At 41.5% G+C, this 17,890-nt stretch overlaps 1 protein-coding gene across 4 annotated transcripts in view; it reads left to right on the forward strand.

Moving 5' to 3' along the window:
* ARHGAP28 (Rho GTPase activating protein 28) overlaps nucleotides 1–3,926 on the forward strand; it is a 142,220-nt gene extending 138,294 nt beyond the window's left edge. For all 4 annotated transcript variants that reach the window (XM_069568615.1, XM_069568617.1, XM_069568618.1 and 1 more), the window contains one exon: nucleotides 86–3,926. In XM_069568615.1, coding sequence (XP_069424716.1) covers nucleotides 86–180 — 95 coding nt within the window. In that variant the 3' untranslated portion in view covers nucleotides 181–3,926. The remainder of the gene's footprint in view (nucleotides 1–85) is intronic.
* Nucleotides 3,927–17,890: the final 13,964 nt, after the last annotated feature.

Below are 17,890 nucleotides of genomic sequence, written 5' to 3' on the forward strand. Positions count from 1 at the left end.
GACTTGCAACACCCATACACACAAATAGGCCCATGCACAGAAGAGTGGCCTTTTGAAAACATTCTCCGATTTTCATTTCTTTTAGGACAGCACTGCTTGGATCCGGATGCTTATATATTGGATGTTTATCATGTGAATCCCCAGGCAGAATGGGTGATTAAACCCCAACAGAGTGTTTGAAATCACCCCCCAAGATGGCAGCTATCATGTATTACACACCAAGGAGTCCTACATTCAGTAGGGAAAAAACAAGCTTCTGACATGTCTGTCCCTAGGCCCTCTCGGTGTTTCTCAGCCCAACTGGTGTCTCCCAGAATTGCCAGCATGAATCGTGGAAGAGGAGCTGGTTGACCATCTGAGCTGAAGCCGTCTCATGGTGGTTCCTTGGTTAAGAGTGAAGGAAAGAGGGTCCTTCCAGAAGAAAGGCCAGCATAGAATATGGAGCTCTCATCATTTCTGATACTTTGACTCACAACAGAAATGAGCTTGGTCTTTACACCTGAGGATAAGAGGCACTTCTCGATGTAGCAAATGCTGCCAAACACAAGAGGTGGAAGAGACTTTTTTATACGTATGTTTTATATATATATATATATATTGACCTTTTTGGACAAGAATGCCAGGAAAAAAAATTTCTTCTCTGAACAGTAATTTAGATCTCCTTTCCAAAGAGAATCTGTTTCCAAAGTCACACATACAGTATTGATGCTCTGGCTTGCTCCTGAATTGGAGGAGGAGGAACTTCTGTCTGCAGACCACTGTATTGTTACGTATGCTGTAGCATGCTGTGACTGTCTGCTTTCTGGTGCAAGTGAACATTTCTCCATCATGGACTTTTGAAAACGGATACTTGTAAAGCTTACTCTGTTATGAACACATAGTTAAGGTCAGATTTACAAAGGATTTTCTTGTGCTTCCGTAACATTCAGTATAGTCAGCAGTCCTGGAGCTTCTGTTTCTCATCATGATGATGGTGCTCAGTGAATAGCTCTCCATGTGCCAGGCCCAGATTGTCTTTCCTCCCCAAACAGATCATTTTTTAAGTTTCATGACTGTAGATAATCACTTCTGCAGCCCCAGTGTTCAAATGCAGAACTGCCTTTATCCAAATGCTCTTTATCCAAGAGTGCTGAAAAATACCATTCCATCCAGACTTCCTATGCTATAAAAACAGATTTTGTTTGTGTTCATCCATCATAGACTTGGCCAGGCCCCGTGGATTAGGATCAGGCTTTAGAATCAGATGCATGTTGGGTGACCTGAAAACTGCCTCGCTTCCAGAAGCCCACAGGGCCATTTTTCCAGGCCTGCAGTTGGTGAGAAAGCACAGTTCTCCACGATTCTGAGAGCAGATCTGACATGTGCTGAGGGATCAGGGAGCCCTGCCTTTCCTCTGGGGACTGCAGCATGGAGAAACGGGGATAAAGGTCTCACTTATCCCACATGTGTGCTTTGGATTAGAATCTACAGCTTGAGATTTTGACGAGCTTATGTGAGTTTTAATGAAATTTAACATCCAAATGACTCTCCCTTGCAGTTCAAACAATAGACAAAGTTGCTCACAAATGCAGAAAACATTTTATCTACTTGCATTGGTAGGTGGGTTCTTTACCACTAGTGCCACCTGGGAAGCCCTTTATCTTCTTACCAAGTCTCAGAACATAATGTGATGATAATTTAAGCCTGTATTATAGAAGAAATCTTTTCCATGCTCATTATGCCTTGATATCTATAAAACCTTGATTTATATTCAACGTTCCCGGCCATTGGAGCTTTGTTACATTTTTGTGGAGAGCTAATATCCATTCATTTTGTTTATTTGAGAGTTTTTATTTCCTTTGCTTGAACACCCAGTGGAAGAAAAACATGCATTCTCTTGGTTTATATTTATTCCTATATTTCATCAGTTTTCAACGTATGGCTAATTGACAGCGTGTGAGTTTGCATAATGAACTTTGAGGGTCTAAGAAAATGCAGTTATCATTCTTGCAATTCAGACAACAGGAGTAAGCATTTTACTCCGTGTATTAGTTGCTAAGTTCCAAGACAAAAGATGGCTGTAACTGATGCACACATACAAGGAAGTTCTTCAAATTAGGTGCCTTACACTTCTGTGTATATATTAAAACAATAACTGGTTTTTCGAACTGAATTTCCTTTAGAATAAATTCTGTTGTGTTTAGAAAATTCACCGACCTAGCCAATTTTTATTTTTAATTTTTCATTTCAGAATTTTTATTTCTTTTGACTGAAAACACATTAGTACTGGTGGAAGACTTCTAAAAGTTTTAAGATTTACCCCATTAGTCATTAGTTTTAAATAAACAGCTAACAAGTTTCTGAATTTCTTATCCTTTGATGTGGGTAAGATGTGACACCATTTAGATATCAAAGGCTCAGCCCAGTCAATAATCTTAAATTAATCACTTCACTGCCTTCAAGGGTGTGTGACAACTTTAAAATAACTATAAAATATGGAAGCCCATGTCAGTACCAATATATTGGATGTAACTTGACTTCTTAGTCATAGAATTAACTAACTGATCAGAGAAGAATTTCTGGTAGACAGACACAAACTAATTTTTCTGAGGTTAAAAAAGTTCTTTTTACTGATTTTATTACTTTTTTTAAACTTAAGTTTATTCTTAATGAATAAACAAACCCGTACAACTAAAACTCAAAAATACTAGTCACCTAAGTGTTGAGAAAACGATCTTTGCCTTATGAAGAGTTGTTTTTGCAATAGTTACAGTCATCTGTAAAAACGAATAGTGTTAAGGCAGACATGAATAGTGTGTCTGCAACCAAGAGTCACACCCTGGGCTTCTAAATTCCGTTCTTGGAAGCTTCCACCTCACCTTGTCCCATGTGCTCTTGGTGTACAGTTAGGAAAATGACATCTAGGAGAGCGTTAGAAAAAGTTAACGTTTTAGGAATGCTTATTCAGAAAAAAACCCTAGAACGGGCTCCTTCTTGCCTCCAGTCTATAAAAGAAGATTCCTTTGCTAAACAACTCCCTTGAGGATATGATTCTTCAGGTCACTGAACAGTGAATTCAGTGAGTTCAAGGGGAGATCTTTGAACAAACTGGAATATTAATCTCTTTACAATGTATATACAGTATAAACTACCTCACTTGTCTTTCCTGGAGGGGGAAAAATGACAGACGTTAACAATTTTTGTTACAAATGGTCCCTGATCTTATTATTTAAGTCACTTCAGTTAGCTTTCAATGTACATTTAATAATATGCATTTAATGATGTAAAATATTTTTAGCAAAAGCTTTAAAACCAAAAATACTCTGTAATTGTGATGTGTGTTGTAGAGGCTGAGAGAATCTGTCCTTTAGTCGTCGTCTCGTGTGTTTAACCAAGTGGAGTCACAGGTTTTCAAATGTAGGAATTTACTTCATCAAATTTCATGCATTTTCAACTGTTTTCCCCACATTGCACTTGACTGAAAGTCACGTGAGATTAAAGTGCCCCTTCTTTCTATCAAACATATTTCAACTGTTTTACAGAAATGTATTACACATGTGAAAGGAATATATATTCTGGGGCTCTGTAGTTTCTATTTTCTGTCTGGCACTTTTAGCTGTTTGTTTGTTTGGTTTTTTTTTTTCATAAACATGTCACTTAATAAAAAATAATATGACATGGATTAAAATGTTTCAGACACTTTTCAACAGTTGTACACATACACACACTACCTTAATTTTAAAATGACATCTTTTCTTTCAGGTATTTTCCAGCTGTTCTTGGAAATGATGTGATTTGATTAAAAAGTCATGTTGTCCCTAGGATGCCAGTTTTTTATGTTGTCTCCCATCTCAAGAGTTAATGTTCTTTTATCCTGTCAGCTTCATTGCCAAGTATAATATGTATGTTGCATTTTATTCATAAAAATAAAGAGGAAAAAACCAAAAGCATTATCATAAGATTTCTTATGTTCAACTAGTCCGAAAACACCATGGTGCTGGTGAAAGAAAAAGAGCCTTAAAGTCAGAAGGTTTGTGTTTTGAGCCCAGTCTCTGCCATCTATCATAAATTGTGATGTTATAGGCACTGGGGTAATGATGGATGTTTGTGCAAAGCTATTTACTAAACTTGTTTGAGTTACTGCCTTTTAATATGTGCTTTTTATAATATATATATAGTTTCAATAGATACAGAAAAGAATATTTGACTCATTCATGATTTTTTTATACTTAATATTTTACCATATACCAAAGGCAAGAAAAATAGCAATAAAAAGGCATAAAGATTAGAAGAGATAAAATAGTCTCCATCTGCAAATAATATGATCATTTATATACAAAAGCCTAAGGTATCTTCAACTATTAGAACTAATAAGATGATTTAGCAAGGTCATGGTGTACAAGATTATTATATAAAAATCAGGTTGGGAAAAATATAATTGTAAAGCATATATTTAACAAAGGACTGATATTCAGACTATATTAAGAACGCATTAAAAAAAAAAAAGGCGGGCAACCTAATTTCTTTAAATGGGGGAAGACTTGAATAGATGCTTCACGAAAGGAAATAAACAAATCGCCAGTAACCACGTGTTTAAAATGCTCAGCATCGTGTGCCACTGGGGGGATGCAGATTAAATCCACATTTCATGCTCCATGGTTGATGAAGCTGTCATCCCAGGCCCCAGGTTAGTTGCTCCGAGGACTCTCCCTTCCCATGGCTCTCGACTGGGGAGTGTATGCTGTCTCTGCTGGCCGTCCTGGAAGGTTCTCACCCTGCCTGAGCCCAGCTGCCATCTCTTCGACTAGATCAATGTGGAATCTGGCTGGCTATAACAAGTGACGAAGTACATTAGCTCAGTTCCAAAGATCTCTGCCAAATAGGCTTTGACAGCAGAGCACACGAGCAGATGGAAAAGAATCTGGAGTTCCTGGGGTGCTGGGGGGGCCCCCAGATCTGCTTGTCTCATCTTCCCAGCAAGAAATGACACCTTTCCTGACAGGCCAGACAGATCTTGGGGGAGGGGGGGCCATCGCCAAAGGTTCATCTGAGTTTTATCAACTAATAATCACATGTGGACTCTACACATTGTCATCTTATTCATGAACTTTAATGCCGTAACAGTTCATTCTCAGCAGTTGCTCTGCATTTGTACAACGTGTTTATTACGGCACAGCAGTGGGCTTTGCTGTGGTTCTTGGCTCCATGTACTCAGATGACAAACTGGGAACAGGCTTTTCTACCACGTAACCCTCACCACATCACAGTACAATGGGACAGCAAACACTTAGCCATAGAAGGAAATAATTGATCATCTGGATCCACAAGGTTTTAAGCAAATATATCATTATTTTGGCCACCTGATGCGAAGAGCCGACTCATTAGGAAAGACCCTGGTGCGGGGAAAGATTGAGGGCAGGAAGAGAAGGGGGAGACAGAGACTGAAGATGGTTGGATGGCATCGTCGACTCAATGAACATGAGTTTGAGCAAACTCTGGGAGACAGAGAACAAAAGGGAAGCCTGGCATGCTGCAAGCCATGGGGTTGCAAAGAGTTGGACACGACTGAGCGACGGAACAACAACCGTTAATGAAAAGGCAAGCCACATATTGAGAGAAAATTGTGTGTGTGTGTGTGTGTCAAATGCACATGTGACACCCAGGCTATGTAAAGAACTCTTAACATACACTGCCAAAGCTCAAGAGTGAAAAAGAAAAAAGTGGGAGGAGGCAGGTACTTCCCCAGTGGTTAGGAAGCCACATTGCGAGGGACGCAGGTTAATTCCTGGTTCGGGAACTAAGATCCCAAATGCTGCAGAGCAACTAAGCTAGAGCGCCACAACTGGAGAGTCCATGCACTGCAAGAAAAGACCCTGCGTGACCCAATGAAGACCCCACGTGCTGCAACTGAGACCTGACGCAGCAAATACTTAAAAATAAAAGACAACTCATGTTTTTAAATGGCCGAAAGACTTGAACTAACATTCTGCCAAAGTATAGAAATGGTCGCTATACCTGGCAAGGTACTCAACACTATCAGCCCTCAGGAAAATGATAATTAAACTACAATGTAATAGCACTATGTAAACACAAGAATATCCCTGTTAGTAACTGGCATTTTCATTGCTGGTGGACGTGTGAAATGGGAGAACCACTTTGCAAAACTGGTAGAATAGTACAAGGATAATCAATCACACACCTACCTTATGTGGCCACAGACACCACAGTGGTGGCCTCTTGTGGGATTGGCTGGAGACGGGCATGAGGTAGCTTTCTGGATTCTCCATGAGAAGGCCCAGCCCACTTTGCAGGCTTTCCTGGTACTCCACACTGGGGCCCCTTTGTTTCCATAGGCAACTTAGGACAGCTGTGCCCACGCCCCACCCACCCCATCTCCACCCTTCCCCTTACCACAGTGAAAGCACTTTGCAAGCTGGGCTGTCATTCCTCAAGTGCTGCCATGACAGATCCTGCAAAGATCTTAAAGCCTTCTCATCCCTTTCTACCCCACTGCACCCCAACACAGCCCTTGCTTTTATAGTGTTTTAACTAGAGTAGGAAATGGCAACCCACTCCAGTACTCCTGCCTGGGAAATCCCATGGACAGAGGAGCCTGGTGGGCTACAGTCCATGGGGTTGCAAAGACTTGCACACGACTGAGCACACACATAGCAAACAAGGTACACGTGTGCTTCTTGATGCAAACAATTTTAATAGAGCGTTGTCTTCATTTTCATCTTCACAAACTGTTCACACTTAATAGAGTTCACACTTAACTGATAAATATTTGTTGATAAATGGATGTTTGACATTTCACCATGTGTCATGTCCTCAATACCGTGAGTCGTGTTAAAGACAGCTGCCCAGACTGAGGGAATAGCTGCACACACTGAGGGAATAGAAAATGAATGCCTTACCCTAGAAACCCGAATTGTTGGGCCCTAACCTCAGGATCAAAGAAGCAGCCTTTGTATTCTGGAGCTTTGACACAAAGTTATACCAGTTATACCAGGTCCTTTAGTGGTATTTCTTGAGACCCATTCACAAGATTGACAAGCAATAAAAGGACTTAAGAAAACTGGAATTGAACACAACCTCCCTCCTCCTCTGCTCCTTTCATTTTGAAATCTGGGTGATTGCCACCCACCAGCATCCTTTCTTCCTCCAGGACACATTTCCCCTCCCGGAGCTTAGGAGAAAACAGCCAAGCTGCTTGGGCAATGTCAGGATAAAATGAGAATATCAGCCAAATTGACTACTGCAGGGAAATTGGAAGGAAAACGAAAATGAACAAAGATTCGGTGAAAAATATATAACACACAGGAGAATTTTTAAAAAAGGAGGGGAGTCTGGGGTGCAATTGTAATTGGTCATATTTTTTTCCCCTAATTGAGGAATTCAACTAACCAGCATTTTATTGAAGATTTTCACATCTAGGTCCAAAAGAAAAATTGGCCTGTAATTGTCTTATAATTTCCTTACCTTGTTTTGGAGTCGGAGTTACCGCCGACTTGCCCAATGGGTAGAGTCGCTTTCCTGTTTCCTGTTTTTGTCTTCAACTTTGTAACAGTGTGTGAGGTGTTTCAGGGAGGGGTAGGCGGGAGGGGCTGCAAAGGGGCAGGGGGAAACTTCAGGGGTAGTGGGTGTGTTCTTTATCCTGAATGAGGTGATGATTACGAGGATGGATACATACAATCAAGGTCATCAGGCTGTACGCTTTAAATATTAATATGTGCTATCAAGTTTATCATATGTCAGTGACACCTCAATGAACCTGTAAAAAAAAAAAACCAACACAGCGACATACACTCAGGCCTAGGCTCTGAGCTTGGGTTCCCACACGTGTGCCCCAGTTTCCCCGGGACTGGACCCTAGGAAACAGCTAGGCCTCACCCCTGCTGCCCATGCCTGGAAAGTGGTACCCAGCAGGAAATGTGGGGATGACATTTAAATTGTGAGGCTGCCCAGAAGGACAGTCAATATCTCCTGTGCAAAAATGATGATTTTCACTGGAGATATTCCCAGAAGGAGACTGAGTCTTCCTGTGAAACTTCCCAGGAGGCCAGAGCCCCCACGGTTCCCCAGTCAATGACTCCAAGGTCGGTGTGAAGGAGCGCATGCCACCTCATCTCTTGAGTGGGCCGTGGCTGGGATTCCAGGGGTCGCATCATAGCCAACACTGGACAGTAGCAGTAACAGAAATGGTTCACAGAGGTTTCTGGAGTCCTTGGACCCACAGTCTGTTGGGACATGATAGGGGAAAAGAAGTTTTACTTAAGCCTTCCCTGGGGTCCCAGATGAATGGAACCACTGGGCCAGGGTTCCTCTCTGGAGCACTAATGATCTGAAGTCACAAGCCCCAGGTTCTGTAAGAAGAATTAGCAAAGCAGCTTCAGTAATATAAAGTAGGGATGAAATGCCAGAGAGAAGGAACCCTCATCTGATCTGCCTGCATTGATGGAAGTGTCAAAGGAGAGGAAATTTCTGCTACATTTGATGCCTAGAGAGGGCTTCTGATTATTGCCACAATTCTTGAGAAATCACCCAGTTGGGTAAGGTCACTGGACAGGTGCCTTGCAACCTTCAGGAAATAACAACAAAAGCACAGTCTCCTTGCAAAGTGACTCAGGGTTCAACGTGCTCTTTGGAGATAATGGCCCCCAACTGCCAGGATGGCTTGCTGGAGAGCTTGAGCCACCTTGACAAACTTCAGGCCCCAAGAAGGCTAATCTCTCAACAATGTTTCTCAGACAAAAATCAGCTTTCATACTTTTAAAAATGGTTTTTCCAGTGGTCATGTATGGATGTGAGAGTTGGACTGTGAAGAAAGCTGAGCGCCAACGAATTGATGCTTTTGAACTGTGGTGTTGGAGAAGACTCTTGAGAGTCCCTTGGACTGCAAGGAGATTCAACCAGTCCATTCTGAAGGAGATCAGCCCTGGGATTTCTTTGGAGGGAATGATGCTGAAGCTGAAACTCCAGTACTTTGGCCCCCTCATGCGAAGAGTTGACTCATTGGAAAAGACCCTGACGCTGGGAGGGATTGGGGGCAGGAGGAGAAGGGGACGACAGAGGATGAGATGGCTGGCATCACTGATTTGATGGACATGAGTCTGAGTGAACTCCGGGAGTTGGTGATGGACAGGGAGGCCTGGCGTGCTGCGATTCATGGGGTCGCAAAGAGTCGGACACGACTGAGCGAATGAACTGAACTGAACTGAAAAGTAGGTGGGGCGGGGTGGGGCAGGCAAGGGAGTTTTCCCATTTTGTGTTCTGCATGTCACCTTGGGTAGCACTGCTAGACATAGTCCTGGCCTCCCTCTTGGGAGATGGCCCAGCATACCAGGGGCATCTGCAGCCATGTCTTAATGCAAAAAAATTTTTTTTGTTCCAGCCTCTCTCTCTTCTCCATATGGGACTCCTATTATTCTATGTTAGAGTTTAGAAGTTATCTACCTGACACTGGTGTGTTGTTTTTGTGTTTATTTTTCAGCCTTTCATCTCTATTTAATTTGCTGAATAATTTTCATTATTTTGTTTTCAGGTTTACTCAACCTTTCCTTTATTATCTGCATTCTGATCTTGAGTCCATCCAGTGATTTTTTTTTCACTTCTGATATTATATTTTTCAGTTCAGTAATTTTCAGTTGCTTCCTTTTTCTATTTTCCATTTATCTGCTGAGAATTTTTTTTTTTGTCATTACATTCATTTCAAATGTGTTTACTCTGACCTTATGTAGCATAGATATAATCACTGCTTTGAGGTCTTTGTCTAATAATTTCATTTTGAGGTTGGCATCTTTTCCCCTTGAGAATTGGTCCTATTTTCCTGGTTGGATGTGTGTAGAAAGATTTTGAATCGTATCCTGGATATTGTGAATGTGCTATAGATTCTGGGTCCTATTATAAGTCACTGAGGAATTGTTGATGTTTTGGATTTTGGTAAGAAATTGACTAGGTTGTGTTCAGACCATAAGTTCTCTCCCATTTTCTGTTGGTTATAGCAATTAAAACACACACGTGGATGCATACCTTTCAGTTGACTTTGGGAACTGCTATAAGAGTCAGCAATAATTCATTGATTTGCCTTCTCACTTTGTCAGTTCAGGATTCCTCTCCTTTCTCCCCACTCCCAACATTACTCAATTCTAATATAACAGTGAAAGGAGGAAAAAGTATTCTCTCTTAGGTTAGCCTGTTAAGAAGTGCTTTCTTCAGTTTACTTCTGATCTCACCTAGAAGACTGAGAGACTTTCGCAGTTTTCCAAGTTTGAACATTTTTTTCCAGCCGGACTTAGTGAGTGTTAACGTGCCAGATGATTTTCTACTTCTTGCCCTTCTCACTCATATTTCTTCTTAAACTCCATGATCAATTTAATCAAACTTCAAGAACACACAATTACATTTAAATCACACACAGGCTTCTCTGTCCATGGGATTCTCCAGGCAAGAATACTGGAATGGGTTGCCATTTCCTCCTCCAGGGGAATTTTCCCAACCCAGGGATCGAACCCAAGTCTCCTACATTGCCTGCATTGCACAGAATCTTTACCCACTGAGCCACTCGGGAAGCCCCACTGACTTCCTCACCACACCTAAATCCTGTTTACCTTTCTAGGCTGGTTGCAAAGGCCCCGTTGTAACCTCTGCTGTGTTTGTACTTCACAAGCTCCCATCTGCTCGACTGACTGACGTTCTTTCCCTAAATCTCCTCTTCTGACCACCTAATGGGGACACAGCGCAATGCTCTTCCATTTTTATCAAAGCTTTTACTGTCTTTTTATTCATAACAGACAATCACATTTGGATTTTGGACACATGCTAAAAATTAAATTATTGATGAAATGCTGGATGCTTATAACGGTTCGGGCTAAAACAAACTGCCATAAACTTTACTCTTTCATGTTTATGAAATTCTTCTAATTATGTAAACAGAAACCACAGCTTTTCAATATTGAAGATGGAGTTTGTGTTGTAATACTTTATAATTATTACACACTCCATATAATCTGAGAAGAAAGTATCATTTCTAAATTTTGTTACTCAGAAAAAAATTCTCTCCATTATGTTTTTACTCAAGTCCTTGCTTCAGACAGCAGCAATGGGTCCCTTTGCTGGACACTGAAAGAGTTTGAAAGGAACATGAGCTATGCCTTTGTCACCGTTTGAAAAAAAAATCCTGATATTTTTGGCATATCAGAGTATATTATGCTTAACATTTCACTACATATTATGAAAACTGTTAAGCCTATAGAACTTCTTTTGGGAATATCTTGCAAAAGAGGCTTACTCCGCCATTTGTTTTATGCTTATTAGATGGCTCAGAGGAATTACGTTTGCAAAGAACTTTTGAAATTTATATGAAGAGCTACACTGCTGAGGTATTTTTAGAAAAAATGACAAACTAATATTCAGCTCAACAATTATCTACTAATAATCTCCCATAGGCCCTAATTATGTTAGCTTTGAGAGAAATGCCCAAGAAATATCTGACACAATGTAGCCCTTACAGGAGTTGTGGGCCAATTAGATTGTTGAGACACACATGCTGTCTGAGGGGGGAAATGAGCATAAATAAGAACCACTAAAACCAAAACCACTAATTTGAAAAGATATACGCACTCCTCTACAGCATTGCAATATAACGATCATTTACAATATCCAAGATACAGAAAAAGTTAAAAATGGGAAAGTAAAAAAAGTAAAAAGTAGGAAGTCAAGAAACACTTGGAGTAACAGGCAAATTAGGCCTTGGAGTACAGAATGAAGCAGGGCAAAGGCTAATAGAGTTTTGCCAAGAGAATGCACTGGTCATAGCAAACACTCTCTTCCACCAACAAAAGAAAAGACTCTACACATGGACATCACCAGATGGTCAACACCAAAATCAGATTGCTTATATTCTTTGCAGCCAAAGATGGAGAAGCGCTATACAGTCAGCAAAAACAAGACTGGGAGCTGACTGTGGCTCAGATCATGAGCTCCTTATTGCCAAATTCAGACTTAAATTGAAGAAAGTAGGGAAAACCACTAGACCATTCAAATATGACCTAAATCAAATCCCTAACGATTGTACAGTGGAAGTGAGAAATAGATTTAAGGGACTAGATCTGATAGACAGAGTGCCTGATGAACTATGGATGAAGATTCATGACATTGTATAGGAGACAGGGATCAAGACCATCTCCAAGAAAAAGAAATGCAAAAAAGCAAAATAGCTGTCTGAGGAGGCCTTACAAATAGCTGTGAAAACAAGAGAAGCAAAAAGCAAAGGAGAAAATGAAAGATACATCCACTTGAGTGCAGATTTCCAAAGAATAGCAAGGACAGATAAGAAAGCCTTCCTCAGAGATCAATGCAAAGAAATAGAGGCAAACAATAGAATGGGAAAGACTAGAGATCTCTTCAAGAAAATTAGAGACACCAAGGGAATATTTCATGCAAAGACGGGCTCAATAAAGGACAGAAATGGTATGGACCTAATAGAAGCAGAAGATGTTAAGAAGAGGTGGCAAGAATACACAGAAGAACTATACAAAAAAGATCTTCACGACCCAGATAATCATGATGGTGTGATCACTCACCTAGAGCCAGACATCCTGGAATGTGAAGTCAAGTGGCCCTTAGAAAGCATCACTACGAACAAAGCTAGTGGAGGTGATAGAATCCCAGCTGAGCTATTTCAAATCCTAAAAGAGGATTCTGTGAAAGTGCTGCACTCAACATGCCAACAAATTTCGGAAACTCAGCAGTGGCCACAGGATGGGAACAGATCAGTTTTCACTCCAATCCCTAAGAAAGGCAATGCCAAAGAATGCTCAAACTACCACACAACTGCACTCATCTCACACACTATTAAAGTAATGCTCAAAATTCTCCAAGCCAGGCTTAAGCAATACGTGAACCATGAACTTCCAGATGTTCAAGCTGGATTTTAAAAGGCAGAGGAACCAGAGATCAAGTCACCAACATCCGCTGGATCATTGAAAAAGAGAGTTCCAGAAAAACATCTATTTCTGCTTTATTGACTATGCCAAAGCCTTCGACTGTGTGGATCACAATAAACTGTGGAAAATTCTGAAAGAGATGAGAATACCAGATCACAGTAAACTGTGGAAAATTCTGAAAGAGATGAGAATACCAGACCACTTGACCTGCTTTTTGAGAAATCTGTATGCAAGTCAGGAAGCAACAGTTATAACGGGACATGGAACAACAGACTGGTTCCAAATAGGAAAAGGAGTACGTCACGGCTGTATATTGTCACTCTGCTTATTTAACTTATATGCAGAGTACATCATGAGAAACGCTGGACTGGGAAAAACACAAGCTGGAATCAAGATTGCCAGGAGAAATATCAATAACCTCAGATATGCAGATGACACCACCCTTATGGCAGAAAGTGAAGAAGAACTAAAGAGCCTCTTGATGAAAGTGAAAGAGGAGAATGAAAAAGTTGGCTTAAAGCTCAACATTCAGAAAACAAAGATCAAGGCATCAGGTCCCATCACTTCATGGCAAATAGATGGGGAAACAGTGAAAATAGAGGCTGACTTTATTTTGGGGGGCTCCAAAATCATTGCAGATGGTGATTGCAGCCATGAAATTAAAAGACACTTACTCCTTGGAAGGAAAGTTATGACCAACCTAGACAGCATATTCAAAAGCAGAGACATTACTTTGCCAACAAAGGTCCGTCTAGTCAAGGCTATGGTTTTTCCAGTAATCATGTATGGATGTGAGAGTTAGACTATAAAGAAAGCTGAGTGCTGAAGAATTGATGCTTTTGAACTGTGGTGTTGGAGAAGACTCTTGAGAGTCCCTTGGACTGCAAGGAGATCCAACCAGTCCATCCTAAAGGAGATCAGTCCTGGGTGTTCATTGGAAGGACTGATGTTGAAGCTGAAACTCCAATACTTTGGCCACCTGATGCAAAGATCTGACTCACTGGAAAAGATCCTGATGCTGGGAAAGATTGAGGGAGGAGGAGAAGGGGAAAACAGAGGATGAGATGGTTGGATGGCATCACCGAGTAAATGGACATGAGTTTGAGTAGGCTCTGGGAGTTGGTGATGGACAGGGAGGCCTGGCGTGCTGCAGTCCATGGGATCACAGAGTCGGACACGACTGAGCAACTGAACTGAACTGAACTGAACTGATATATATACAGCGCAATACTGTGCTGTGCTTAGTCGCCATCATAGCCAATTCTTTGTCACCCTATGGACCATAGCTCGCCAGGCTCCTCTGTCTATGGGATTCTCCAAGCAAGAATACTAGAGTGGGTTGCCATGCCTCCTCCAGGGGATCTTCCCATCCCAGGGATCAAACCCAGGTCTCCCGCATTACAGGCAGATTCTTTACCATCTGAGCCACCAGGGAAACCCCAACGCAAAACTATTCAGCCGTTGAAAAAGAAGGAAAACCTGCCCTTTGCACAGCATGAGTGGAATTAGAGGGTATTATGCTTAATGAAATAAGTCAGACAGAGAAAGACAAATACTGTTTGATAGATAAACAACACAGCTTGCATTGTGAGAAGAGTCCCAGGCCAGTCCATAATCCAGCCAGCCAGTTGAAACACCTCCCTTCAGACTGTCTCACCAGTCTCTCAAATTCAATACATTCAGAGCTTGTGTTTACCGCCTATCTGTGGAACTGCCATTCTCATTGTCCAAGCTCCCTGCTTGAGTCTCATAATCTTTTACTGCCTAAAGCTAATGCGTTGCTGGAGCCTCCAACATTCCCATACAATTCTCTTGTCTTTATCCCTGCCGTGGAATCGGTTGCCACTCAATCAGTGCTGCTCAACTGGCAGACTCGGGCTGCCCTTTCCAGCTAGCTTATGATTTCAAATGCACCATTTCATCACAACACACTCCTAATGGAAAGCCCAGATGCTTCCTAAGGCATGGCATCCAGTCTCCTTCCTACCAGCTTAAGTGTTGCACTCTCCAAGGTTAGACCCAATCCCCTCTGTTCTCTCTCCACCTGCTCGTCCCCCTGCCCACCTCCTAATATTCCCATCAGTCCGCTTTCCTTCAGCGGGGAGGCTTGGACCCATGTGTCATGCCTCCATACTGCCCCTCTAGCTTTGAACACCACCTTGCATAAGAAGTGTTCATTGCTGTCATGTCTGATTCTTTGCAACCCAATAGACTATAGCCCACCAGGCTCCTCTGTCCACGGGGATTCTCCAGGCAAGAATACTGGAGCAAGTAGCCATTCCCTTCTCCGGGGGATCTTCCAGATGCAGGGATCAAACCTTGCAATCTCTCGCATTGCAGGCAGATTCTTTACTGTCCGAGCCAGCAGGGAAGCCTGTGCTTAGGAAAGCACTTAGTACGCTGGCTGCTACTACTGTGTATTCTGCAAAGCCCAGTTCCAGCTGCCTCTGTCAACCTTCCCAGATCTGTCTTTCACTTGGTACCACAATTTAGCCCTTGATTTATAGTGTTCTAAGGTGAGAATACATGTGCCTTCTGGTCCAGCATTTCTAACAGAGCATTTAATCATTTTCATTGCAATTTCTGATTTGGACACTAAATTGGCCCTTAATTCCCAAGCCTGTGTTGGATGTGGTTGTTCCATATCCAGCCACGAGTGTATCATTCCTAATTACGATGCATCCTCTTAGAGGTGGTGGCACAGACAGACAATACAGGAAAATGAATAAGGTGTTATATAAATCAGGCCTCTCAGAAAGGTTATACCAGCTGTGTTAAATGCATTGGTTAGTTTTTTTATTCTTGTTCCTGATGTTTAATAAAGCATGTCTTTAAACCAACTGATTTGTGTACATTCTGCTGGCAAATGTGACTGAGGATTAAATTTCACTAAGGTCGATGTTATTGGTTTATTCAGATGTTCTCTACGTCAATTTTAATAATATTTCCAAATATAGACCTTTTTGCGGTTGTTGGCATAACCACATTTTACAGGTGGAAAACTGAAGCTTAAAAATTGCACTGGATACTATGGGGAAAAACATATGGAGGTTCCTCAAAAAATTAAAAATAGACTTACTGTGTGATCCAGTAACTCCACTTCTGGGTCTCTACCCTAAAATGGTGAAATTAGGGACTCCGAGAACTATTTGTATGCTCATATTCGCAGGAGCATTATCCACAATAGCCAAAAGGTAGAAGGAACCCCATGTTCATTGATGGATGAATGAATAAACAAAAATATGGTATATGAGTCGACAAACAATAAATGCTGGAGAGGGTGTGGAGAAAAGGGAATGCTCTTGCATTGTTAGTGGGAATGTAAATTGATACAGTCACTATGCAAGATGGTACGGAGAGTCCTTAAAAAACTAAGAATAAAACCACCATACAACTCAGCAATCAATCCCACTCCTAGGCATATAACCTGGTGGCTCAGACGGTAAAGCATCTATCTACAATGCAGGAGGCCTGGGTTTGATCCCTGGGTTGGGAAGATTACCTGGAGAAGGAAATGGCAACCCATTCCAGTACGATTGCCTGGAAAATCTCATGGATGGAGGAGCCTGGTAGGCTACAGTCCATGGGGTTGCAAACAGTCAGACGTGACTGAGTAACTTTACTTTCTTTCTTTCATTTAGGCATATACCCTGAAGAAAACAGGGTTGAAAAATACACATCTATCCCATTGTTCATTGCAGCACTATTTATAATAGCTAGAACATGGAAGCAACCTAGACACCCACTGACAGATGAATGGATAAAGAAGTTGTGGTCCATATACACAATGGAATATTACTCAGCCATAAAAAGGAATGCATTTGAGTCAATTCTAATGAGGTGGATGAACCTAGAATCTATTATACAGAGTGAAGTGAGTCAGAAAGAGAAAGGTAAATATCATATTCCAACGCACATACATGGAATCTAGAAAAACGGTTCTGAAGAATTTATTTTCAGGGCAGCAATGGAGAAACAGACATAGAGAATAGACTTATGGACATGGGGAGAGGGGAGGAGAGAGTGAGATGTATGGAGAGAGCAACACGGAAACTTACATTACCATATGTAAAATAGATTGCCAACGGGAATTTGCTGTATGGCTCAGGGAACTCAAACAGGGGTTCTGTATCAACCGAGAGGGGTGGCGTGGGGAGGGAGCTGGGAGGGAGATTCAAAAGGGAGGGGATTTATGTATACCTATGGCTGATTCATGTTGAGGTCTGACAGAAAACAATAAAGTTCTGTAAAGCAATTATCCTTCAATAAAAAATAAAAAATATGGAAATTACTCAGCCTTAAGAAAGGAAGGACACTAACACATACTCCATCGTGGATGATCCTACAGGACCTTATGCCATGAAAAATAAGCCAGACACAGACCGACCAATGCTGAATGATTCCAGTGACTCAAGTCGTCAGACCCATGCACACAGGAAGAAAAATGGTGGATGCCAGGAGCTGGGGAGAGAGGGCAGCTGGGAATTAGTATTTAATAGGTACAGAGCTTGTTTTGCAAGATGGAGTGAGTCTTGGAACTGGATGGTGGTGACGGTTGTACAACAGCGTGAATGTACCTCATGCAGAGAACTGTACACTTAAAAACAGTTAAAACAGTAAGGGCTAACTAGCTATCTAGTTACGATGCCACTTCTTTTTTTAATCTTGCAAAATGCTCTGTTCGGTTAGGTCCTCTCAGAACAAAGCTTTGTCTAGACCAGGCTCTGTCTTCCCGTGTTCCCTTTGCTTTTTGACTTGCTGGAGTCTATTTAACGTGCTTATGTGGCAAACAGTTGGTGCCCTCTGCTGGAATAGAACCAACAGTGTTACTTGTTCATTGTAGAAATTGGAGCTTAAATTCTTGATAAAGAAATGAAAGTATTCATGTTGTTGTTGTTTAGTTGCTAAGTTATGTCCGACTCTTTTCTCAACCCCATCGACTATAGCCGGCCAGGCTCCTCTGT

Source organism: Ovis canadensis, chromosome 23 (assembly GCF_042477335.2).
Source record: "Ovis canadensis isolate MfBH-ARS-UI-01 breed Bighorn chromosome 23, ARS-UI_OviCan_v2, whole genome shotgun sequence".
In the NCBI taxonomy this organism is placed as follows: Eukaryota; Metazoa; Chordata; class Mammalia; order Artiodactyla; family Bovidae; genus Ovis; species Ovis canadensis.